This window comes from Myotis lucifugus, unplaced genomic scaffold, assembly GCF_000147115.1.
Source record: "Myotis lucifugus unplaced genomic scaffold, Myoluc2.0 scaffold_1516, whole genome shotgun sequence".
Classification (NCBI taxonomy): domain Eukaryota; kingdom Metazoa; phylum Chordata; class Mammalia; order Chiroptera; family Vespertilionidae; genus Myotis; species Myotis lucifugus.
Window position 1 is genome coordinate 1 of NW_005872564.1, and position 24,967 is coordinate 24,967.

General features: G+C 47.0%; 1 protein-coding gene across 1 annotated transcript in view; it reads right to left on the bottom strand.

Annotated features, from left to right (window-relative positions):
- Positions 1-264: 264 nt before the first annotated feature.
- LOC102420437 (myosin-10) overlaps positions 265-24,967 on the bottom strand; it is a gene marked incomplete at its 5' end in the record, with an annotated part of 41,892 nt that continues 17,189 nt past the window's right edge. Inside the window, 11 exons of the mRNA XM_023748539.1 lie at positions 265-496; positions 1,664-1,835; positions 3,438-3,561; positions 4,024-4,161; positions 7,651-7,857; positions 8,734-8,865; positions 8,956-9,064; positions 9,490-9,650; positions 9,738-9,807; positions 12,831-12,952; positions 13,039-13,232. Of these exons, the coding sequence (XP_023604307.1) occupies positions 280-496; positions 1,664-1,835; positions 3,438-3,561; positions 4,024-4,161; positions 7,651-7,857; positions 8,734-8,865; positions 8,956-9,064; positions 9,490-9,650; positions 9,738-9,807; positions 12,831-12,952; positions 13,039-13,232 (1,646 nt within the window). The remainder of the gene's footprint in view (positions 497-1,663; positions 1,836-3,437; positions 3,562-4,023; positions 4,162-7,650; positions 7,858-8,733; positions 8,866-8,955; positions 9,065-9,489; positions 9,651-9,737; positions 9,808-12,830; positions 12,953-13,038; positions 13,233-24,967) is intronic.

The following is a 24,967-nucleotide window of genomic DNA, read 5'->3' on the forward strand; positions in this document are numbered from 1 at the left end:
GGTGTGTCTGTCCGTCTTTCCCTTAGATACCCAGCACTGACAGGCTTTCTGATCATGGCTCCCTGGGCACCTCAGTCTGTCGGTCCATCCACCTACCCGCGTAGGCTGGCTTGCTTCTAACCACTGTTACTTTGTTACTGTTCTACCTGCCATTATTTCCAGGACGGAGAGGGGACACTTAAAATACAACCTAAAGAACGCACACCATCTCCTGAAGAGGCCAGCGAACCCGCCATGTCAGCCCGCTCTCGTGCGGAGCCCCGCGGGCGCCGGCCTCACTCACCGAAGCTCCTGCTGGGCGGCGGTGGTGTCCAGCGTGTCCTCCAGCTCGGTTTTCAGAGCCTCCAGCTCCTCACTCAGGTCCCGTTTCTGCTTCTCTGCCTTGTTCCGCGAAGCCTTCTCCGATTCAAAGTCCTCCTGAAGCTCGGCGATCTGGGCTTGCAGCTCCCGCACCACCTTCAGGGCGTTGTTCTTGTGGAGCGTCTCGTCGTCGCCCCTGTGAGAACAGCCAGGCCCGGGGGGCCGCACTCAGCCGGGGCGCGGAAGGGCTGCTCCCCAGCGGGACCGCCCCTGCACCTCTCCACAGGGAGACCCGGTTACCCAGCCTCTGCCGTGGCACGAGCCTGGCGCGGCACAGGGCCTGCACGGCAGGCACGGAGGCACACAGGCAGTGACCTGCAGGCCCGAAAGCTGGTTGGCAAAAACAGAATCAGAATCGAGCCCAGCCCCCTTTGCAAAGGGCTAACTATCTCCATTAAGAGATAAGACAATCACTTTCATGATTAGAACCTAAAAAAATTCCCTATAAAATAAAATGTTATCCTTAGAACACTGCTCAGGGTAGCAGTCTAGCCTACCAAACTGGTGCCCTCCTACAGTGAACCGGCAAATTCAAAAAAGTCCTTAGAACACACAGCAGAGGAGACACGCCGCCGCCAGGCCTCCCACCTACGCTCTCTCCCATCCGCATCTTCTTGCTGGTGTGTGGTTGGATGTGGTAGATACCTGACTGGGCATAGTTGGGATGTTTGTGATGAGCGAGGGGAAGCTGACAGCCATGACAGCGAGTGGTGAGAACTTTAACTTTAGAATCTAGCTCTCACCTCTGTAAATGAAAAGGCAGAAATTTGGCCAAAGTCAGAGTAACAGTGGTAGAGGACAGAAAAATGTCTGTTATAGATTTTGATTATAATAAATTATAAACTCTAAGTCCTATGACCATGTAGCCAAACAGTTATTCTTTTTAAAGAAATGAAAGTATTAGATATAAATATATTCACTACATATGGTTTCTAATGGTCTAGAACTGAATAGCAAATCATGCTTCAAGTGTATGGGGTGGGTATCCTTTCTGAAGTGATTTCTCTAAACTTCTCGAACACACTGACGTGGACAGAAACCAAACGTTTGCTGTGACACATTTTTTCTGCTGTGAATTTCCAAGGATTTCCTGAGGAGCCTAGTGAGTTTCAGTGTGAATTCTGAGAACGGCTTAGGTTTTCTTGCTGCCCTGACATAAATGACGTGCTCCTGGGTTTTTAGGTTCGAATGCCACACCCAACAACTCGGAAATGACGTGTTCCCTCCCAGGTGTGGGTCTGCACCGACTAGACACGGACAGAAAGCCCACACAGCACAGTCCCACGGGGTCCGGGGGGCGGACCTGGCCAGCGCGCCCTGCAGCTCCTCCTCCTTCTTGGCCAGCTGCACCTTGAGCTCGTCGATCTGGGCCTGCAGCTCAGCGATCTGGTCCTGCAGGTCAGTCGTCTCGCCGTCCAGTTTCCTCTTGGCCTTTTCCAGCTCCTGACGGGTCTTCTCTTCCTTCTTTAAGCGTTCTTTAAGGCAAGACACAGACCTTCAACACACTGAGGGACACGCCACATGAAAAACTCCAAATGCAAACGGATTAAAGTAAAAAAGAAGCTATTTTATTTAAAAGCATGTCCTTGCCTTGATAACACTGTACCAATGAGTCATTCAAAACCCAACTGAAGGCAGATCACTGGTGGGAGGAGGGTATTTTAAGGAAGAAGCTGGGTGGGTTCTAAGGACGTCCTTTCATGGAAAGTGGGCACGCTATTAGAGCGAAGCGATCAGAAAGCTTCTCATGGTGCGCCCACCGCTGTGCCCGGGTTTGCAGAGGGGCCCGGCCGAGGCTGGCAGTGTGTGCAACAGCCTGTCACCCTCTCCCTTTCATGGGGAATCCCTGGTTGAACCAAGACAGCTGTTCCCACGTGTGAGGGAGAGAGGGCAGAGGGCTCTGCAGCTTTCTGCCCTCCCCTCTTGGACTTGGCAATGGTTCCTTAATCAACAGCAGCGATCTGTTCCACTCGGATGCCTTCTCATAACAACAGAACCTGTAAGCCTTTGTGCTCTGCAGCGGGAACCCAATGCTAGGAGATGAGACCGAACATCGCTGGCCCATCACACAGGGAGCAGCACCTCTGCTGCGGGTGCCCTTCCCCAGGAGGGACCACACACTGGGAAAACGGCCTCTGAAAGTAATTTCCTACGGCAGCCCTTCTTGTGTCTACACCAGGGTGGGGAACGTCTGGCCCGCGGGCGGTGAAAGGCCCCCCAAATCACTTGCTCTGGCCCTGCCGAGGCATTAGGGGTGAGTTGGTTAAGTGAACGACCGAATATAGCAGGGTAATGTTTAAGTTGATAATTTTGTATGGCCCGTGAATGATGCTATAAATATCCACGTGGCCCTTGGCAGGAAAACGGTTCCCCAACCTCTGATCTATACTTAAAAAAAAAAAAAAAGAAAGACCGCAAAGCCCTAAATATTAAAAACAAACAAATAAGCTCCTTTCTCCCCCTTATAGAAGCAATGCATTGGAAAGGGTGATCTCGCTCTGCAGGACCCACAGCCCTCACGATGCTGGGCGTTAAGCGTCGGCTCTTCCCCTCGTGGGGAGACCGCCCGCAGCTGCTCGCCGAAGGGAAGGTTTCCTATGCTCTTTCCAACCCTTTTCTCTCTCTTTCTCTCTCTCTCTCTCTCTTTGAAGAAAGCCATGACTGATTTTGCAAAAACCCCCAGGATGCCTATCTTTTGCCACTGGTGTGGGCACTGTCACCCTCGGCCCTTCTGTCCCTGCAGGAAGTGGTCCCGTCATGAAGCGGAGCCCAGGCGCACTTTCTGGATCAGACCCACAAAGTCCAACGGCCTCAACAGCTCAAACATGACTTCGATCCCAAGTATGGCCACAAAGGGCACCGTGTTTCACCACGGGATCTAATATTAAAAAGTGAATTAAAAAGAATAATTTATTGCTATTCTATCACAAATTGTGGTGACTAGATCTGTTTTAATAAACACAAACCGAAGGCTATTAGTAATCACCATGCATCCTCTGTTATCATGTTCTGATTAAAGTAAAATCTAAACATTCCTATGTCCCTGGTCCTACATTTTTCTAGCCCCAAACACTAACCTTCTAAATCCGAGATCATCACTTCTTGCTTATTCCTGATTTTGGCCAAGTTTTTTGCCTTTTCTTCCTCTTCAGCCAGCTGAGAGGAGCACTCACCAATGCGGTCCTCCATGAGTTTCTTTTCCTGAACAGAAAGAACTGCCTCAGAAAAGGCATTCAAAGTAACAACTCGGGTTTGGTATAACTTAGAACACAACCGGCCCTGCCTCCCCACAGGTCACATCCTCCAAAGAGGCGGAGGCTCATCATCTCGGTGCTGACCCCTCAGGGCTGGCCCAGCCGCCGGCCTTCAGATTCCCACAACCAGCGCTGACGAATGAATGCTGGGCCCCATGGGACAAGTCATCGATGAATGATCGACTTGCACAAAGGGCGCAAGTGAAAGTCTAAAGGACTATAAGGATGCTGAGTGGATTTAAAACATTACATTGTGCCTGTGTCTTTAGAAACCTATACAGGTAGAGACTGAGGGAGAAGGAACGAATCTGGAATCTTTGTAGAATTTTTTGGTTAAAGCCCCTTTCATGACAGCATCCACAGAAACATTCCCGTATTCTATAGCAGCTTGGGAGGGAAACATCCGCACTTTGATAAATTTGGAGTTTTGGTCCTCAAGAAGCAGAATCTCCTCCTCCATCTTCTTGATTTTCGCCTCGGCCGTCACCTTCTCCAGCTGCAGCTTCTGCCGGGCCCCTTCTTCCTCGTCCAGCTGCTCCTCCAGGTCCTGTGAACACACGGTCAGCTCGCACCTTCCCACCAAACCCGGCCATGAATAACCAAGGGACGCATCGTGAAATGCCGATTCGTGAAAAAACAAAACAAAAACCCACAAACACTAATTTGTGATGCTCAGATGGCAGGGATATATATGTATACATATGTATCTACTTGTTAATCCTCACCCAAGGATATTTTTCCATTGATTTTTAGAGAATGGAAGGGCAGGGTAGAGACACAGAGAAGCATCTATGAGAGAGACACATTGATTGGTTGCGTCTCGTGCGCATCCCGATTGGGGCTGGGGAATGAGCCTGCAACAGAGGTAGGTACATGACCTTGACTGTCATTGAACCTGCGACCCTTCAGTCCGTGGGCTGATGCTCCAACCACTGAGAAAACCAGCTAGGGCTGGCAAGGATATTTTTAAAAATATGAAATGCAGTTATGTGAAGCAGACATTTGTATGAACCACAGGTTAACGTACAAACTGGGTCAACCCTTCTGGAAGCCAGCACGAGAAAGTGCAGCAAGCTTTGAAAACAAGCATTTCTGTTAAGCCAGCAATGTCAGGAAATAGTAACAGATGTGATTCATATAAAAAAGTGAAATTTTTTAAAAAATTGATTTTTAGAGAGAGAGGAAGGGAGAGAGACAGAGGGACAGAAACATTGACAGAAAAACATTGATCTGTTGCCTCCCATATGCACCCAGACCAGGAATGGAACCTGCAACCTGGGTATGTGCCCTGACCAGGAATTGAACTTGCCACCTTTTGCAAAACCCTAGAAATATAAGAGAGTCTGGGGTGATGCTCCAACCAACTGAGTCACACCAGCCAGAGCTAAATATGTGTAATATTGAGGAACTATGAACACACTACATAAAAGTCTTGGTAATTAAAAGTTGGCATTTTATTTATACAATAGGATAACATATAGTAATTAAACTTCCTATTTCTGAATTAGTGTCACAGGGAAATATGAATAATATAGAACTACATCAAACACATACTTATCTGTTTCTACTCTATATGTTTGGCCACAAGCTGAGAGAACAGAACAGAACAATTGAAAGAGGAGAGGGCCTGGCAGTGGGCTGTCTCCTTTCACCACAGAAGCACGTCACCAAACTGGGTGGGCTTCTGGTGTTTACACATACTTTTATCATAACAGGCTCCTCTTTATTTCATATGCTGACATTATTGTACGCAATAACATATACCTGATTGCACAAGGTTGTACATACAAAGCTATGTACGGTCAATTTAAGAAAGTGTCAAGGATAACTTTGGCTAAATAATTTACTCATGGTTGATTCTGAAATGAAACCCTTGCAAAAGACTAACTTTTTATTGTGTAAACCTCAGACACAGATATGAAGGACACAGAGCAGCACAATGAGCCCCACACAGATGCAGCAGCCCAGCCTTAACAAGCACCAGCTCATGGCCAACCTCACTTCCTCTCTGCCTCCACCTTCTCCCTTAGCATTATTTTGAAGCAAATCCAAAACACATTTCATTTGGGAAACCAGGCGGTAGGTATCACTAAAAGATAAAGGCCACTTAAACATACATTAGTTTGAATTAAAATCCAAATAAGGTTCGCACACTGGGACCAAGCCTCAGAGAAAAAAAGAAAAGTAAGGGGGCAACAAGGTTGGATCTTCCCACGGCCCATGCAGTTAATAGCATGAACCTCTGGTATTTCATGAGGAAAAACAGGAATACTTATATTACCGTAAATATTTTTAGAATGTGTTTGAATGAGTTTACATGTCACAAAGGGAGAGAATAAGTTAACAGTGCAAAACCCTAGAATTATAAGAGAGTCTGGTAAAGAACGGAAAGATAAAAGCCTTGAAAAACCAAACCAAAATAAAAACACCCTATTTCTACAAGGACCTATTTGTTTTCTAAATAAAGTAGAGAAATGCAAGTATTTTATTGGAAGTTGTTAAAATGTAGAGTTTATATTAAAAAGTAGGTTGGGGGGATTAGAGGTGAATTCGGGGCCCTTCCCCCATGAGTAAACATATTACTGAAATGAACAAAGAGAACAGAAAATCAAAACTGCTGGTAATGCCCCCAGGGAAACACTGTTGTTGATGTTATTCTAGATCTGCATATTCCCATATAAAATCCTACATATAAATTTATGTTCTGTAAATACCTTAAATTAGATCCATTGTGTATACTATTTTGCAACTATCTCTATCAAGATATTGTAAGTGCCCATGAAAATAAACATTTAGAACAGTATAGCATTGCCCTAGTTTAATAACCCCCCAATGTTAGGTAGCTAGATGGCTTCCATTGATTGATTCTTTGAATAAAGTCTAGGATTAGACTTGATAATTAAAGGTTTTTCACTTTTTACAGCTTTTGTAATATTCTGTTAACTTATTATGGGATATCTGAAAGCTGTATACATTGAAGAATGGAAAGTGTCCCGATGATTTACTGTATGGGGTATCTGCCAAGGAAATAATATATCCTTTGTAGTTTTGACAAACATCTGAATTATCTGTGTTTTGTAATAAGTTATGGGGTAAGAAAATATTAAGGGGAAGACATGGAGGAAAGGGAGCTTAGTTTGAAGCGAAGGTGGCAGATACAGATGCCCTGACACTTGGAGCAGGTTGGATAGGCCGAGGGAGGGAGGAGGGGAAAGAGAGGGGTGTGTGTCCGAGGGCACGCGCAGAGCAACTACTGTGTGTGTGAGAATTCACCCACAGCGATAGCTGTGCTTCCTGTACAGTTTGTATCTGTAAGAAAGTAGCCACCAGCAAGGACTGAGTGTTTTATTCTGGTTCCTGGCCACCTCCTACGTCAGTGCTAAGCATTTCTTATGAACCAAACCACCCCATACATGCCTAATGAATGGAGTGAGCGCAAAATTATTAATGACAACACAAAGGACAAATTATGTTCCCTACAAAAGGCTACAGACCTTGGGAGCTCTACTTTGAGTCACTTTGCATACTGTAAGATGCCACATCAGAACATGAAAAAGATTCTTCTTCAAAACAAAAAATCTGTGCTTGGAGAAATCTATTACTTGTGTGCTCTAAATGATGGTCATCTTTTAGAATAGGTACTTATAACCTAGACTCCTCTTGCCCTAAATACACATTAAGAGTCCTAGCTGGTTTGGCTCAGTGGATAGAGCATTGGCCCATGGACTGAAGGGTACTGGGTTTGATTCTGGTCAAGGACACATACCTGGGTTGCAGGCTCGATCCCCAGCCCTGGTCAGGGCGCGTGCGGGAGGCAACCAATTGATGTGTCTCGCTCACATCAGTGTTTCTCTCTCTCTGTCTCTCCCCCTTCCTTCCACTCTCTCTAAAAATCAATGGAAAAAATATCTTCGGGTGAGGATTAACAACAATAAAAAAATACACATTAAGAATCTAAACCCATAGCTTCTATTCATTCAATAGATTCACTTGGAAAACCCAAAATAGAATTCTAAATAAAAGTGATCACAGATACCTGAATATGCGCTTGCATTTTTTTCTTTTCATTTTGGAGGATTTGGTTTCTTTCTTCTTCTTCTTCCACCCTCGACTCCAAGTCATGCAGAATCTCTTCCAGCTCCTGCTTCTTAGCAGCGAGTCTGGCTCTCATCTCTTCTGCCTCAGCAAAGAGCTCAGTCTCCGCCTGCAGTTGCTCTGCAAGGATGTTCTTCTCTTCTAAGAGCTGCAATCACAACAGCGCCCAGGACTAGGACTTGCCCTCAGCACACACCCAAGATACAGTCACCAAGATCTCAGTGGTCAATGCACCAAAGAAATGGAAAGTTACAAATATATTACCGCCACTGGCAAAACTTTCAAGTATGTTTTTGGCTGTAGCAAAATAAGCCAGATGAAAACACTTTAGTTGTTTCTGCTGTCTCAAGTTGTAGCATATTAAACTCATGCTATTTTAAGAACACCCATTCTTCTATTAAGATAATTTATGAAGGGACAGAAAAACAGGAGAGGGAAAACACTCAAATGTAATAAAGTTTATGGTGACTGCGAAAGCTGTGTGGTATCAAGTGACTTTATTATTAATCTTTTTGGCCTTGACCACTCCAGTTCTATCACTGTCATCTATAAACAGTTCTTGAGCCTCTATTTGTCATGAAGCACCACTGCCTGGGAAGGGACATGGACTGGAGACCACTGTCACTGCGAAGAGGCAGGTGGTGACCTTGCACCATCTCATCCTTTCACCTTTTTCTATTTCCCCCATGAGCAGTGACAGGACGGTGATAACACTGGGAGTCTCATTGAAAACAGGTGCAAATACATGTCTGATAAGCAGACATGCTCATCTGCGTGTCCAAATACGACAAAGACAAAATGCAAGAGGCAAGGCTGACTTTGGTTCATATAAAGACAAATGCATGGCATAACGGATCTGTTGTCTGTTCTCGAATGCCTACGCTTTGGAAAGGAGTGAAAGATACGCATCAACTAAGATGGTATGCGGGTACAGCGACCACAATGAAACGTGTGTGAGTTCCTGCCAGTGGGGGCGCTCACGTCAGCTGGGACGTGTGCCCCTGTAAGAAGCCAGCGCACACACCTGCTGGTGCTTCCTCTCCATCTCCTCCAGCTCCCCTTCCACCTTGGTCTGCTTCTCCTTCACCTTCAGCAGCTCTTCATCTTTGGCCTGAAGTTCTTCCTCTTGGCGAGTGACTTGCAGGAGCGGCTTCACCTGTGACAAAATTAAGCAGTTTATCATCACGTCTCCTGCCGGAGGGTGGTCCCTGGGCGATCGCTGCTCCCTGGAGAGCCCGCAGCCCACCTTCGTGAAGACGCGCCACCACTGCCAGTGCCGCAGCTTCAGGTACGCGGCGCAGTTCCGCTGCAGGACCTTCAGGGCGCTGAGCTGCTGCTGCTTCTTGGCAAAGGCCCTGAAGGACAGCAGGAAAAACTCATCACATAAAGAAAAGCCCGTCTTAATGGTGGTTGTCATGAGACCACTTCCTAAAGGCAACCATTCTTATTTGGCTAAGACACGGAGTGGGTCCATGTATCAAATCAAGCCCTCAGTGACACACGGGAACCGGCTGCTGCTGGAGCCCAGGTCAGTTCATGAGCCGCCCAGCCAGCCTCAGGCACCCATCACGGACGCCCTCCCCTTTCTTCAGAGATGCTGCCTGACAGTGGCTGCCATTTACCATGTCCCACACTGAGGGTCTGAGGCAATGCCGACAGTGCGACAGGGTCCCTCCTGTTCCCTGGCTGGCGGTCTTTAGTCCTGCTTTATTAACTATGTCCTTCTTTTGATCTGTCACAGAAGAGACACCTCCCACCCCCTTTATGATTGCCCACTTACTTTCTTGCTAGGTAACCTCTGCAAACGGCCTGGAAGAAGATAATGATGTCGGTAATTTTTAAATCCCGTTCTTCCTCTAAATGTGCCAAAACTCCAGCTCGGAAAAATATCTTGCTCTGTCCAATTCTGTACAAGTTTGGATCTAATTCTAAAGCCCGGATCTAAAAGCGAAAGAGTTCATTTATTTTTTGCTGTTGGAAAAGATTATATCAATAGTCCACAAAGCAGGAAAATCAAGAAAAGCTTACCATTCGTTCACAAGCCTGTTTGCCATCCATAAAGCCTTTAGGAATTGCATTTGGAGTGAGGATCTCGTATCTGTAAGAAAAGCAGCCAAAAGGTTTTGGTAAACATTTGTGAATGTTTACCTACTAACTGTGAGTTCTGCTTTCTCTACGAGGCAATTTTATAGGTAATCATGTCAAATTAAGTGTAAAGAAGTAACCAAGTGGTAATCAGATTTTCTATTTCTTAAAATGAACATAAGGCTAATTCTCCCACGTCAAAGACTAGGTATAAAAATTGTGGCAGAGAAGAATAAAAGCATGGTGTTTTAAAAACCTTTTGCTTTTTATTTCCCCAAAATGTTCACATGCCCAAGATGCAGGAGAATCGGCTCTCTGTGCCCGATTTGTGGGCATCTATTGGATCATAGAAAAGGCCGTGACAACAATGCCCAGAGGCCTCCACTGAGAAGAGAAAGCATCAGGGTGACATTCAAAATGGCAATGGCCTGGGTGTACATATATTCACTAAGCTGCACACTGAAGACTGTGCACTTTATAGTGACTACTAGAAGCTTGGTGCGTGGGGTCCCTCAGCATGGCCTGCGGGGATCGGGCCGAAACTGGCAGTCCAATGCCGCCTGCTGCTCCTGCCCATCCAGGCCCCGCTGCGCCTGCTGCCGCCGCTTGGTAGGCTCGATGCAATCTCTGGGCTGTGGCGGCCAGCCGTGAGCCCTGCGTCTGGCGCCCATCGGTCAGCTGAGTACTGCTCCCTCTGTGGGAGCGCACTGACTACCAGGGGACAGCTCCTGTGTTGAGCATCTGCCCCCTGGTGGTCAGTGCATGTCATAGCAATTGGTCGAACGGTCACTTAAGCTTTTATATATATATTAGTAAATGTATGGCACCAGGTGGGTACTGGATATATCAGGGGACCACTTGGTAGAGCATATGATTATCTAACCACTATGCTATACACCTAAAACTAATACAAAATAATACTGAATGTAAAGTGTAATTGGAAAAAAAGATTTGTGCGCTTTATGTAGTTACACCTCAATAAAAATAAAGTGGAGCAAATAGGTAGTTGGCTATATTAAAGATGAATCCTGGCTACACCATCAACTTTGTCCTCTGGATGTCAATTATGTTCCTTTTTCTCCTACCCATAAAAAGGGAGAGTCTACCCGACTGTTTATCATACAATGAGGCCACAATACAGGTTCCCCCAAACCCATAAGAGCTGGAATAATTGCTCAACGGGATTCCCTCTGGAACAGTGGGAGAAAGGGCCATCCTATGATGGCAGGCTTGTTTATTTTATGGAACAACAAAGGCTGCCATAATTGAAAATCCAATTTCCAGGAGAAAAAAGCAAACTAAATATTAAAGAAAATTATGCAATACATTAAAAAAACCAATTTCCCACCATAAGTTTTCATTCATTTCTATTGCATCCATTTCTGTTATTTTTACACAAACCTAGATGGTATAGCCCACTGCACACCTAGGCTGTATGGTATATAGCCTGTTGTTCTTAGGCTATAAGCCTATTCATGTTACTGTACAAAACATGAGTTAAATGAAGCACAGAGAAGATGATGTAATCAGACATGTGGGAAACATGAGATAGTGAGGCTGCTGCCAATAAAACATGGCACACTGTTTTACAACATTTTTAACAGATAGAAGGAGTACCCTCTAAAATAATGATAAACAGTGTAGTATAGTAAATACATAAATCTGTAGTCATTTATTACATTATCAAGTGTTATACACCAGCGGTCGCCAACCTTTCGGACCTCACGGACCACCGGTTGGCAACCACTGTTATATACTGTACCTAATTGTATGTGCTGTACTTTTATATGAATGGCAACTCAGCAGGTCTGTTTATACCAGAAGCACCACAAACACATGAGGAATGCGTTGTGCTGTGACCTTACAATGGCTGTGAGGTCACCAGGTGACAGGAATTTTTCAGCTCCATTATAATCTATGAGACCACTGTCATATATGTGGCCTGTATTTATCTATCTATCTATCTATCTATCTATTTATTTATATATATATTGTTAATCCTCACCTGAGGATATTTTTCCATTGATCTTTTAGAGAGAGTGGAAGAGAGGGAGAAACATATTGATTGGATGCCTCTGGCACGTGACCCAACCAGGGCCTGGGCCGGGGAGGAGCCTACAACCACGGTAAGTGCCCTTGATCAGAATCGAACCTGGGACCCTTTGCTCTGCAGCCAATGCTGTGTCCACTGAGCCAAACTGACTAGGGTGTGGCCTGTCTTTAACCAAAACATTGTTATGGGGGCATGACTGTATTTTAAAATATCAGCTTAAAAAATAATTATGGCCCTAGCTGGTTTGGCTCAGTGGATAGAGCGTCAGCCTGTGGACTGAAGGGTCCTGGGTTTGATTCCGGTCAAGGGCACATGCCCAGGTTGTGAGCTCCATCTCCAGTAGGGGGTGTGCAGGAGGCAGCTGATCGATGATTCTCATCATTGATGTTTCTATCTCTCTCTCCCTCTCCCTTCCTTTCTGAAATCAATAAAAAATATATATTAAAAAATATAATTATGTTTAGCATTGGTGGTGTTGCTCAATGATTAGAGCATCAGCCTGAGCACTGAAGTGTCTCGGCTTTAATTCCAGGTCAAGGGCACATATCTGGGTTGCAGGTTCGATCCTCAGCCCTGGTGGGGGTGAGTATGGGAGGCAACCAATCGATGTGTCTCACTCACATTGATGTTTCCCTCCCTCCCTTCTTTCCTCCCTTCCACTCTCTCTAAAAATCAATGGAAAAATACTGTTAGGTGAGGATTAACAACAACAACAAAAAGTTCAAGCCCCAAATGGAACTGTTTAAATGAGCAACTGTAAGCCTCAGCTGACCCTGCAGACAGAGCAGTTTTTGAAGTACCATAGCAGTCACAGCATGACCTCCCCATGAAGCAGGCCCTCAATAGTCTTGACCAAAAGTGAAGGTAATAAGGATTAGCCTTTCCCACATGTGAAGAAATCGGACTCTCCAGGGAACAGGAAAAGAATGCCTCCCACCCTCATGCTGCGAGGCACGTGGAAAAGGTGAGCGAGCGGCCCATACCTCTGCCGGAACTCCTGGAACACGATCCGGTTGGGGAAGCCCTGGCGGCAGATGCGGATGCCTTCCAGCACACCGTTGCAGCGCAGCTGGTCCAGCACGAGGTGCGGGTCCAGTTTCCCAGCCTGACCAGCAAAGGAGAGTGTTATCTTTGAACCGCTCCGCCCCGACCTCGTTCAGTGTCCGATCCCAGCACGTGCTGGACACATACCCGCTTCTCGTGGTTTGGAATGATGCAGCGAACGAAGTTGGGGTTGGTGTTGCGGAGAGTCGCCATCAGCTTGGTGAGAGACTCTTTGTAGAGCTGGCCGACGGTTCGAAACATGCCCTTCTTGGTTTTATAGGCAGAGCCAAAAGCTGTCTCCGTCATCCCAGTGACTTGATCCAGGCCCACAATCCGATCCACTGGTGAACATAAAGAGGAAGAGGACAACGAGTCAAACCCACTCTCCCGCAGGGAAGACAAGACACAGTGAGTGCAGCAGCACAAGCTTGTGGACAGATGAGGAGAGATGCCATCTAGGGAGGCAGTCAGCATACGGAGACACTGCACAAGCCGTGGGACCAACAGCCACACACTTCAAGGGCGGGTAGTGTAGCTCTGACAGCTTCAGACCACATACCAGCAGATGCCTTCCGCTGCGCTACTTTCAGGGACTCACTGCCCGATAACATTTGCCTGTTACATACACAATTACTTGGTATATGAGAGATCACTGGCTGGCATTATTGATACACAAATGGATATTATGACAAGTCTCAAAACAGGAAAGGCTTATAAAGATATACGTAAAAATATAAACTGTACAAAGCAAATCCACTTAATGACTATGGCTCAGGAACTAGGGACCAGAGTCATCTCTCATCAGTCATTAGGATTTTAGTAAAAACGCCATCCAAGTTGCAGGGAGAGATTGCATTAGTTCAGATTTGTGGGAATGAGTAAACTTCAGCTCTCTCCTCAAAGCGTGAATAAACTTATTAAAGGGCAAGAACACAAATTTGGAAGGAGCCTCCTAAAAAGAATCAGCGCCTAAGCTACACTTAATGATGGTTACACTTCTCAGATCCTTCAGCTGAGGGTTCACATTGTCCACACAGACCTAACACCTCTAATGATGGGATTCTAAACAGAAGTCCAACACAGGGCACCATCCACACTTGGTGCACAATACGCTCTCATTTGAAAAAACTGTTACATGAATGAAACACACTACTGAAATATTTAAATCAAAATATCGATTGAATTGCCCTGTTAATGCCCTTGTCAATCTTAACAGCCACCTGCATTTCTTTCATCCGTTCCCCAGAATAGAAGGTACGTGGGGACCTCAAGATCTCAATGAGCTTTGTGCAGAAGAGAAAACCATGACCCAGGAGGTAAGGCAACTTTTCAAGTCACGCATGTCTTACATGGAAGTGGGGAGAAGGGGGCTGAAGTCGGATCGATTCCCAGGCCCAGCCTGCACACTATAGTCCCATTTCTCCTAGCGAAGCCACCAGACTCGGGTTCAGGTCAAAGCTCCCTGTTTGTGCTCAGGACTCTGCCTCCATCCACCTCGGAGACCACCTTTCTTCCCTGGCCTTCAACCCTGTCCCTCTTACTTGCTCCGGCAAAAACCCCACCAAACCCCACCCCTGCGTGTGCCACGGAGCAATGAGCTTCCTCTAACCTGCGCCTGCCCACTTCTCTGTCTCCTCAGAGCCAAGCTTCTTTCCCGAGTAGCTCATCCGTGGGCCCCTCCGCATCCTCTCCACTCATTTCCCGCTGCCCAGCGCCCTGGCTGCTAGCCTGCCTCCTTCCTCCACCTGACACTCAGGCAACCACCGGTCAAGTGTTAAGAGCAGGCTGTCCAACATCTGTTTTACTTGACCCTGATATACTAGTATTTTCCTGTTGACCACAGAGCGGCATCCTAAAGCCTCTCGTCACTCCTGGCTCCTTTCATGAACCCCACCTTCTCCTTGACCTCTATCGACCTCTCTAGCTACTCCAGTCTCCCCGATGACTTCTCCTCTGCCTTTCCCGTACACCGGGGCACTCACAAGGGGTCCAAACTCAACACCCCTGAAAGCCTTTCTGGGATAAGGCCGGATGCAAGTCCAGGCACACACTGACCTGCTTTTCCCAAGCCATAGCCTCATCCCGGGTGATCTCATGTGACTTCAATTACCTGTACCCGACTCCCAGCATCAGTCCCAAACACCTATATTCTCCTCTCCACCCAGAAGTCACAGAGGCCCCTCTGCCTTCCACATTCTCGCTAAGCGCCTGTCATGTGTGCTTTTACTCAACGTTGCACCCTTGCCCCTAGCATGATGTCTGGCATAACAGGCTCGATGCACAGATGTTAGTGGATAAATGGAATAAAAAAACATTTACAACTACAAAGTGAGAAATGCACTGACAAAAAGAACAAGATGCTGTGAGAGAGATGGGTGGTTAGAGATCTCTCTGGAGAAACTATACTTACTGCCAAGAGGGAAAGAACGAGCCAGTGGAGAGAATATTCTAGAGAGGGGAACAGCATGTGCTAAGGACCAGGGGCAGGAAGAAGTGCGAGGGGCTAGTGCCAGTGAAGTCGCATGAGGGACCCTCCCTTGGCCACTGTGTGTAGATGGTGGGGAGGAGGCCCGGGAGACCAGACAGGGGCCACTGTAGGGTCCAGGTTCTAAGAAAGATGACAGCAGCTTGAACTTGTGAGACTTAGATGAGAGGGACAGAGGAGGAAAATTCAGGACCTATTTTGGTGGGAGACTTGACTTACTTTAATGATTAACTTGACAGAAAATAAGGGAAAGGGGCCGTCAGGAATAACTCCTAGGAGTTTGGCTTGAGAGCTGAGTGGCTTGTGGTGCCATCGGGAAGATGGGGGAGAGGTGGGCTTTGTGGGTAGGAAAATGGGGTCCAAACTGTGTAGGTTGGGGTGCCTGTGGGACATTAGGGTGGAGATGAGAAGCTGAGTGGACATCCCAGGCTGCTGCGAAGAGGTCTGGACCGAGAGGTAAATCTGGGATTGCTGACTTAGTGTTTACAGTTAGGAGACTGGATGGACCATCTGAGGGGGGTGAGAAGAGGTGAGGGCAGGGGAGCAAGCCCCACGGCGCTGGGGAGGAAGAGCTGGGTGAGGAGAATGGGCGGCAGGAGGGGCAGAGATCAATATCCTAAACGCGAGCACATTCTCTGCCCCCGCTGCTACCCTGTCCCTCCTGTGTTTCCTACAGACGTGACCAACTTACTCAAGCCAGAAACCAGGGGTCAGACTCCATTCCTCTCACATCAGCTGCTCACCAAACTTTCAAACATCCTCCATCCATCCCTCCTCTTCGCTGCCCTCGCGGGGGCTCTAACCCCTCACCTGGATTCTGCAACCTCCTACCTGGTTCCTTCCTCGGCCCCAGTCTCCCTGTGTCCTCTCCCCCCGCCACACAGGTTCTTGCTATGCCTCGGTCCGTGTGTAATGACTAACAAGAAGTTCTGAAAGATAAAGCTAAATGCGTTATCTTTCCCTTCACTGAAGATCCACTTTCTTCTACCGCTTACAGGATATGGTCCAAGGAGTCGCGTAACAGTGATGGGAACTCCGCTCCAAGAGGCAGAAGCACTGCCACCCTGAGCGTGATCTGGAGCCCAGCCCCCCAACTCCTCCAGCCTCAGCGTCCCCTCTGTGGTGTGACCTGCCCTACAGGCGCCTGTGAAACACTCAGGTGCCCAATGAAGGAGCCTCCCTGGCATTTCCCACACACGCCGAAGCTCCAGCTGTGCAGACCGGGTGCATTTTCTGAAAGACGCAGGTCCTCGAGTCTCCGTCCTGCTCTCTCTGCAGGGACTGCAGACCCCTGCTTGCAGCCTGGCAGCTCCTCACCTGGTGCTTCTCAGTCTCCGGATCCTACCTGCCTCCAGACTAAATAGGCTCCTCCCTCCTCCAGGCTTCAACTCCCCACAGCCAGATCCCTGGGGCACCTCCCTCTACTCTGTGTATCTCCTCGCGGGGCTGGGCTTCCCCAGGGACGTCTGTCCAGCGTCTAACACATGCAGGGCCCGGGGAGCCCTTTCCTGCTATCGCTGCAGCCCTCTGACACCGGCTTAGACAACACCTCAAACAAGGAAAGAGGAGGCGCGGTGTTCACTGTGCGGGGAACTCCACACACTGGCCCCCAGTTCTCTGAGCTGCTCTTTACACGCGTGACAGCGGTCACAGTGCTTTCCCCAGCAGGAGTCGCTTTGACACTAACAACCCCAAAACACTCATAATGAACTAGTTTTCAAATTTATTTTATTTATTTTTAAAATATATTTTTATTGATTTCAGAGAGACAGGGAGAGGGAGAGAGAGACAGAAACATCAATGAAGAGAAAGAATCATTGCTCGGCTGCCTCCTGCACACCCCGCACTGGGGATCGAGCCCCCAACCTGGGCACGTGCTCTTGACCAGAACTGAACCTGGGACCCTTCAGTCCGCAGGTTGACGCTCTATCCACTGAACAAACCGGCCAGGGCTCAAATTTATTTTTAATAAAGGTAATCCAAAGCTAAACATTCAGCATGCTTCGGACTTTCAGTTCTTTTTTTCCCTTAATTCAAAAATTTAAAATCAGGGTTAGCTTCCACCAATGAACAAATTTATCTTGTAAGAGAGACACTTTGGGAACTGCATTCAATGACTTGGGCCACACTAATAAAATACAATTTCACTAAACAATCAAGACCTATAAAAAACTCTATTTTACAAAGACATTTTCTTGTTGAAAATGGTTAGAGCAGGAATCAGAGAAAGGCAGAAAATGAGGAAGACACGATTCTAGCAGCTCCTTGAAATGAGCATCTCTGCTCCTTCTAAGACCTTCACAGCCACCAAAACAAAATCTCCACGTGCAGAGCCCAAGGTTTCTGGTCTCCATTGATCCTCTTGCTACAAACTCTCCTCCCCGAGGTGCCAGGAGAGCCTGGCCAGGCTGCGCGTGGGCACGGTAATTTGCCAGCTGGCTGCCCAGTAGCCTGCAAAGATTTCAAAGTATTTTCACAGACAATTTATTACTCTAAAAGCTTACTTGGACAGTGAGAAGTGAGATGAGCTCCACAGAGCTGCCATCTGTAAGGGCATATTTATTATTTAAGAGAAGAAAAATGCCATTTGTAATCATCTATCTCATAAAACTGCATGAATAATTTTTTTAATGATAAAAGAATGACACTGTCTAGTGCCAGAACGCTTAACCGGCCCTTCTTCTAGGGGACAACCTCAGGAGACGAGAGGCACGTGAGATTTTCACGTTCTTCCAGTCTGTGCACGGGCCAAACACTGGTGTCGCTACATTTAATTTTAATTATTTAGGCCAGCGCTTTAGAAACTCACTGCAGTTAATACGGCTAAAAACCACAGTAGGGGGAGAAACTTATTTTAATGTTAATTTAATAGCCAGATGGTAATAAATTAGAACCCTATCAGGTACTCCCGCAAAAGGCCTCGGGCACCTGGCACTGTTACATGCCTCGGGCTAGGCATGCGCATGTTCTCAATGCTCATTTAAACAAATTGAGACAATTCCACACTGATGTACACTGAAATGATACTAACAGTTAAAAACAAATTCAGACACAGATATGTAACTGCTATGACTTCTCAGTAATGATCCTAACATCAATTAGTATACCTTCATAATATCCCTAACATCAGTTAGTATACCTTCATAATGTACCTCCACTTGTTATATCCCCAGTAATAAATTTACAGTGGCTACATAACACTTATTTTACAGTATTTGGGAATTTTTAGGAAAACTGCAGGAAGTCCAGAGGATGACAACACTGCTCCTTCTCCCAGCACCAGTGCAAGCTGAACTTGAATTTGCCTCCTCTACCTGCCTCCTCTGTACTTCCCACCCCCGCAGAAGCCAACGCTGCTGGGCCAGTGGTCGGCAAACTCATTAGTCAACAGAGCCAAATATCAACAGTACGACGACTGAAATTTCTTTTGAGAGCCAAATTTTTTAAACTTAAACTATATAGGTTGGCACATTGTTTTTAACTTAATTAGGGTACTCCTAAAGCTTAGGAAGAGCCACACTCAAGGGGCCAAAGAGCCACATGTGGCTCGCGAGCACAGTTTGCCGACCACGGTGCTGGGCAAACAGGAAGCCCATTCATCCTGCAGAGCTCCTACCGCACTTCTCTGTGTCTCCCCTGGGCAGGGCCCGTGTGCTTAACGCATCGCACTGGGCAGCAGAGCAGGGCTGCTGACCAGCTTGGCCTCGGGGCACCATGAGTAAAAGTGGACTTGCATTAAGTACTAGCCAAGGAGGTAGACGCTAATCGATTTCTGTTTCGCACCATTCCAACTGCACCAGCACAGGGCGCACCAGCCACTGCAGCAGCTGCGGAGGCAGCGGCAAGTGCAGTGCCAGACGCCAGGCATTCGGGCACTTCCCGTGTGCCAGGCGCAGGCTCAGGTTGCCTCGTCTGATACAGGAGCCCTGAGAACGAAGTGTCACTGTCCCCATTTGACCTCAGGAACTCCAGCTGCAGTCCCCAAGGCTGTTTCTCCTGGAGCTCCCAACTCCTATTGAGACTCCAGGTAAAACATGGAGGAGGAGACCACACTGCAACAATGAAACCTTCGTCTACTGAAGGGATGACAACTGAAATAAGCACTAAACCATGTGAAAGCACTAAACCACAGCTCCTAAAATGGCACCAAAAATAGATTTATGACCAACGGACATAATAATCTACAAGGAGATTACACAATTATCATTTTATCAGTCATGCTACCTGAATCTAAGTAGGACTTCCTGGTTTGCCTGGTGTAGCTCAGTGGTTGATCATCGACATATGAACCAGGAGGTCACGGTTCGATTCCCAGTCAGGGCACATGCCTGGGTTGCTGGCTTGATCCCCAGGAGGGGGCGTGCAGGAGGCAGCTGACCAATGATTCTCTCTCATCATTAATGTTTCTCTCTCTCCCTCTCCCTTCCTCTCTGAAATCAATAAAAATATATTAAAAAAGAAAAGGAAGACTGGTTCAAAGTTTTGGAAGTCAGAACTTCATCATTTCTTAGTGTGAACCACGGCTAAAGTAAAGCCTTTCCCCCGAATGACAAGGAGGCAGGTAAGAACTCGGTGACATCAGAAGATGAAGGAAGACCCCAAAGAGTGTGTGACACTGAGGAAGCCCTCCTATAGCGGTGACCAGCCCCTCCTTGGTGGTTCTGTCTCAACTGCTGCTTCTGTATTGCAAGTCCTGCTGCTATGAAGGACCGAAAGGAGCGAGGGACGTCTCTATCGATAATTAACATTTGCTGCATGGACTTCTCACATTTTCTCTGGCGGCACCTTCAGATGTCAGCTGCCGCCCAGCACCGGCGAGTGATCAGAGAAACTGAGCTGGTCCTACTCTGGAGGCTGCAGGTCCGACCCGCGGGGGAGCTCACGCTGTCCCTCCAGCACAGCCAGGCTCAGAACTAAACTCAGAGGCCCTATCGCAGACCCTGTGAATCTGAGAACCCTGCCCACAGCTCTGAGGTCGCCATCCCTCTCTGCTGGTTTACTGTGCTTGCATCTTCCATGACTAGCTATCTCAGAGGTCCAGACTTCCAAAGTATCTTATATTTGGAGGAAAACAGTCCTTTGCTTGGTGGCACAAACTTGTAGGGCTCCTCATCTTGTCTCTAGGGAATCTGCTCCTCTCTCTTCTGCACTGGTCCCCGATGCTTCTGGAAACCCCTCTTTATCCCAGGCTTTCATCTTCATCCTCAAAAGTCTTCAGTCCCCCATAATGCCGTTTTCCTAACAGTATGAACGTTCTCTGTGGTTTCTTAGAGAGATGCTCACTGCATGGTAGCATGTCAGAGGCCATCACAATTTGGATCCCTAGGAACCCCGTCATCACTGTCTTCTGAGAAATCATGGAAAATGCTAAAGCCTCACATTTTCATTTCAAACCTGTTATCGGGGGTTCGAATCCATAAACGCAGATTGAGGAGAAAAACGCTTTGCTGTAGAAACACGATACACAACTTCAAGACCTCATTTAGCTGTGGGGGAAGGAGGCCCTCTAAGGAGAGGCAGAGACGGAGACCCCGGATACTTGGTTCAGCTGCGTAACTCAACCAAAGGACACCTCGCGCGCGAGAAAACCGCACATTTCAGGTGAGAATGTGCCCAGGTGACAATGTGGGGAGGTGAGTGAGCTTACTCCCCGCCAGAATGATGCCAGCGAAGTGGCTCTATCCCTATCCTGTGGGCACAGAGAACACCTGGTCCACAGGAAGAGCATGTGCACCGTAGGGGAGCAGAGGCCCAGCGGGCAAAGCTGCTGCGCATGAAAGTGGGTGTGGAGTCCCCACGCACCCACCAGCCCCCTCCCTCAGGTGCCACCTTTGCGCCAAGTGCTGAGGAAACGACAGTGAGCACAAACAGGCAATGTCCCGGCTCCCAAAGAGCTCACACCTGGAATTCTCTTTAAATATTAGGAATCCCAAAGATGAAAGGAAACGGATTTAGAGGGCACTCCAGCTTGGGAGGAAGCCCAGAAGATCAAGCACTAACCTTTTAACAAAGCACAAGTCTCAGGCAGGCCACAGCTGACAACTACCTCCTGGCTCTCTTCCTCCCCCACGTCCTCAACTTGGTCAGTACCCCCCAAGGCCCAGGCTGACGGAGGACTTCTTCCTCTGCAGTTCTGTGGAATATCCATTCCAACTCATGGAATCATCTTTGGCATGATCCCCCCCCCCCCCCCCAAAGATTGCAATCTACTTGTTTCATCAACTAGAATTGATGGCAGGAATCTGGACTTGGATAAAAATGGGCACATTCCTTCAACGTAGTTTCTAAAAACCTTTTGGGTATAGATCTCAGCATTATCATGTTCTAAAAAGTATAAAGGAAATTTTATAAGATGAATTTGACTGTATTTTTTAATTTCATTACATGATAACATCACTAAATAACTGGAAGGCTGGGTAATATTCATTTTATATTGTTCTTTGGGGGGACCTCTAACATGGTTAGGCTGTATTTTAAAACAGAGCTAAGGATTCAGACCACAAGGCCCATCTGGAGCTCAATTTCACGTTCAAGGTACAAGTTCTACCACCAATGCACTCTATCTTAGTCTCGCCTTGCAAATATCAAGCCTGGTGGACAGTTTCACTATCTCCAGTTCAAAAGAAGCCAACTAGCTAGCTACGCACATAAATCTCAACTAAGAGGTATAACGATGAGACCAACACCTGTGAGATAAATATGCACTTATTTGTTCATAAATGTTAATGACTTACAGAAAAAACTCCTCTTTGGAATTTCTTAGAGTTGAAAACTTAACGGTAACTCAGAGACAAAGAAGACATTACTAGCAGATCAATTCCTGACCATTCCCTTGGAGGGCTGTGTATCAAAACGGCACTACTGGAAAAGGTAGTGACATACCTTTTATATGCAGTGCTGCAAGGGCTATGCATAAAAGAAGAAGCGATGTGTAGGCAGTAGCAATTGAATTGTTTATGCACTCAAACAGTTGCCTTGAAGTAGAATAAAACTGAGCATGAAATGAAAGGTTCATGCAGGTCTATGAGCGAAACAAAAACAGAAACCAGCCGCATCCCTCTACCCTGCCCGCCCGGCCGCCCTGCCAGCCCCCCGCAAGTTCTTCCTGTGGGCTTAGGACCCTTCCGTTTTGGAAGACCTACAGGCTTTATACATTCACCTGGTGGCTCATGAAGACCAGAAACACTGTCATAGAAAGAAGCTCTCTGAATATTCTGAATCTCTAAAGCAGAGAAACAGCAAAAACAGGACAGAAGAGCAAATACACAAACACTTCAGTTAGTGTGAAAGACATTCGACATCACAAGTAAACTTTGAAATCGGGTACGAGAGTCGCTAGTCCTGGGAAGATCCCATGCAAACATTACTCATTAGGGAATCTGCACATTTGGACAAAGTTCTTTATAAAATAGACTTAATCTGAATGAAAATGCCTATTCCCCACTCCAGGTGTGAGCATTTTATCACACAGTGTTAAATGACCACCCCGCGTAAATGCAGGAGGAAATGTTAAGAGTAATAAGGTACTACTCGAGTTGTCCTTCATAAAATCATCTTGCAATTAGCTCATTAGGACAAGGGGCAGTAAGTTACATTCTGATAAGTGTACGCATTAGTAACTTTTACTGTCAAAAATTTACACTGCTGTGCAACTTTACTTCCAATACAGATTCTGGAAATATAATTTACTCCAAATACACATTACTAATACATAGGTAATTACCATTAAGGAAAACAAAATTCAAGTTCTGCTTAGCAAAATGTTAAAAATAACTTCAAATCATAAGTAAGATGACACTTGATACCCCGAGGCACATTTACATAAGAAATGCAATCTTTGGTTTTTTTGGTCTAAAAGCCCTCGAAATGTGTTGAGAAGTCCCGTGCAGCTGGGAGAGAGATCCCCAAACATCTCTTAGCAGAAAGTAGGGCATTATGAGTCTCTAGGGCAGGGCTGCCACCAAAAATCTTATTTCTCCGGGTTTGACCTTGAGAAAAATCTTTAACACCCTAACACAAAGTCTATTTTAATACATAGTGTTTTCTAGTCAAGATATTGCACCTTCACAGGAAACTGTATTCATACAACACATATTCATACATTTTTGGTCCACTTATTATTTTCTGCTTTTGCCTTTATGTGGCTGTAACAATAGAAAAAATAGAAAAATACATGTTTTCCAGGGCTCTTTTCTTTTCCTGGAGAAAAAGCTACCCTTATCCCAAGAGAGCTCTACACCCAGAGTGAGCAGCGACGAATTCTCCACCTTCGCACACCCTCTTCCAACTCCTGGGCCTGCCCTGACTTTCTGGATGAAACTCAGTCCTGCTGCTCCCCCTGCCGCTCCCTTGACAGTGGGCGACCTCTGAGATCCTGGCTCTCAGATCACACTGAATAACTGTCCACTACGCTGATGGACGACAGGCCTTCTTACAGCAGCATCATGAGGAGAGCAGACTCGGGGAATATTCCAGAGCGGACGCCAGCACAGCCAAGTCAGATCCGGGGCTGGTGAGACTGCCAGCAGCCCATTCTGACAAAAGGGACCACACGTGCGCCCAAGCGCCTATCTGCAGAAAGGCAAGGGTCACAGCGGGGCTGTGCGGGCTGTGGGTCCGAGCTGTGGACTAAATCCAGACGCACAGGCCTCGGGCCAGGACTGAAGGAGCTCAGCAAGGCTGCAAGCGTTTTCTCTCAGCGTTTCTGGAACCAAGTAAGTTCTTCGTGGCTATGGAAAGCACAAAAAGCCAGGGGAGCTCTGGCCGCTGTTGCTCAGTGGTTAGAGCACCAGCCTGTGAACTATGGGCTGCGGGTTCCATCCCCTGGTCAGGTCATGTCAGGGGCATGTACCTTGGTTGCAGGTTCAATCCCCAGCCCTGGGAGGCAACCAATCACTGTGTCTCTCTCAAGTCTATGCTTCTCTCTCCCCCTTCTACTCTCTCTAAAAAAATAAAAATAAAAAACAATGGAAAAAATATCCATGGATGAGGATTAAAAAAAAAAGGCAGGGAGCACGCTCTAGACATGGCCCTGCCCACAAGGCACATCAGCTGTGACATGGATCACTGAGCCCCCACCTCAGCCCCCACCTTGCCGGCCAAACCTTATTTTCTTGCAACTTCTGACCCACTGCTGCCAAAGGCTCTCCCACATCTGGGAGGCGAGACAAGGCTGGCTCTGTCCCAGGCTGCATCTGCATATCCTGCGTCTCCCACTGGATTACCAGCTCCTGGGGCCGGGCCGCATCTTTCCTCATTCCCCCGAGACTCTCCCAGATGGTAACCATGGTGCACACGGTTACACATGTGCGTTTGTTATATGAATGGTCAGGTGCTCACTAGGTGTTCCCCACAATATCATTTTCGGTTAAGAAACTACAAAATAAGAGTCAAAGTGGTTCACAATCTCAGAACTAGTATGTAACTCAGGACCCACTTTCTTTACTATTGTCATTAATTCCCAAATACCTGCTTCTTTTTTCCTTCAAAATGAAGAGAAAATCGGATTTTGAGGCTTCAGGAAAGTAAAAACGCCAGTTTCCTCTGTTCCTTTCTTCCTGTTCATTCCATGCCCACTTCGAGGTTCTTCCC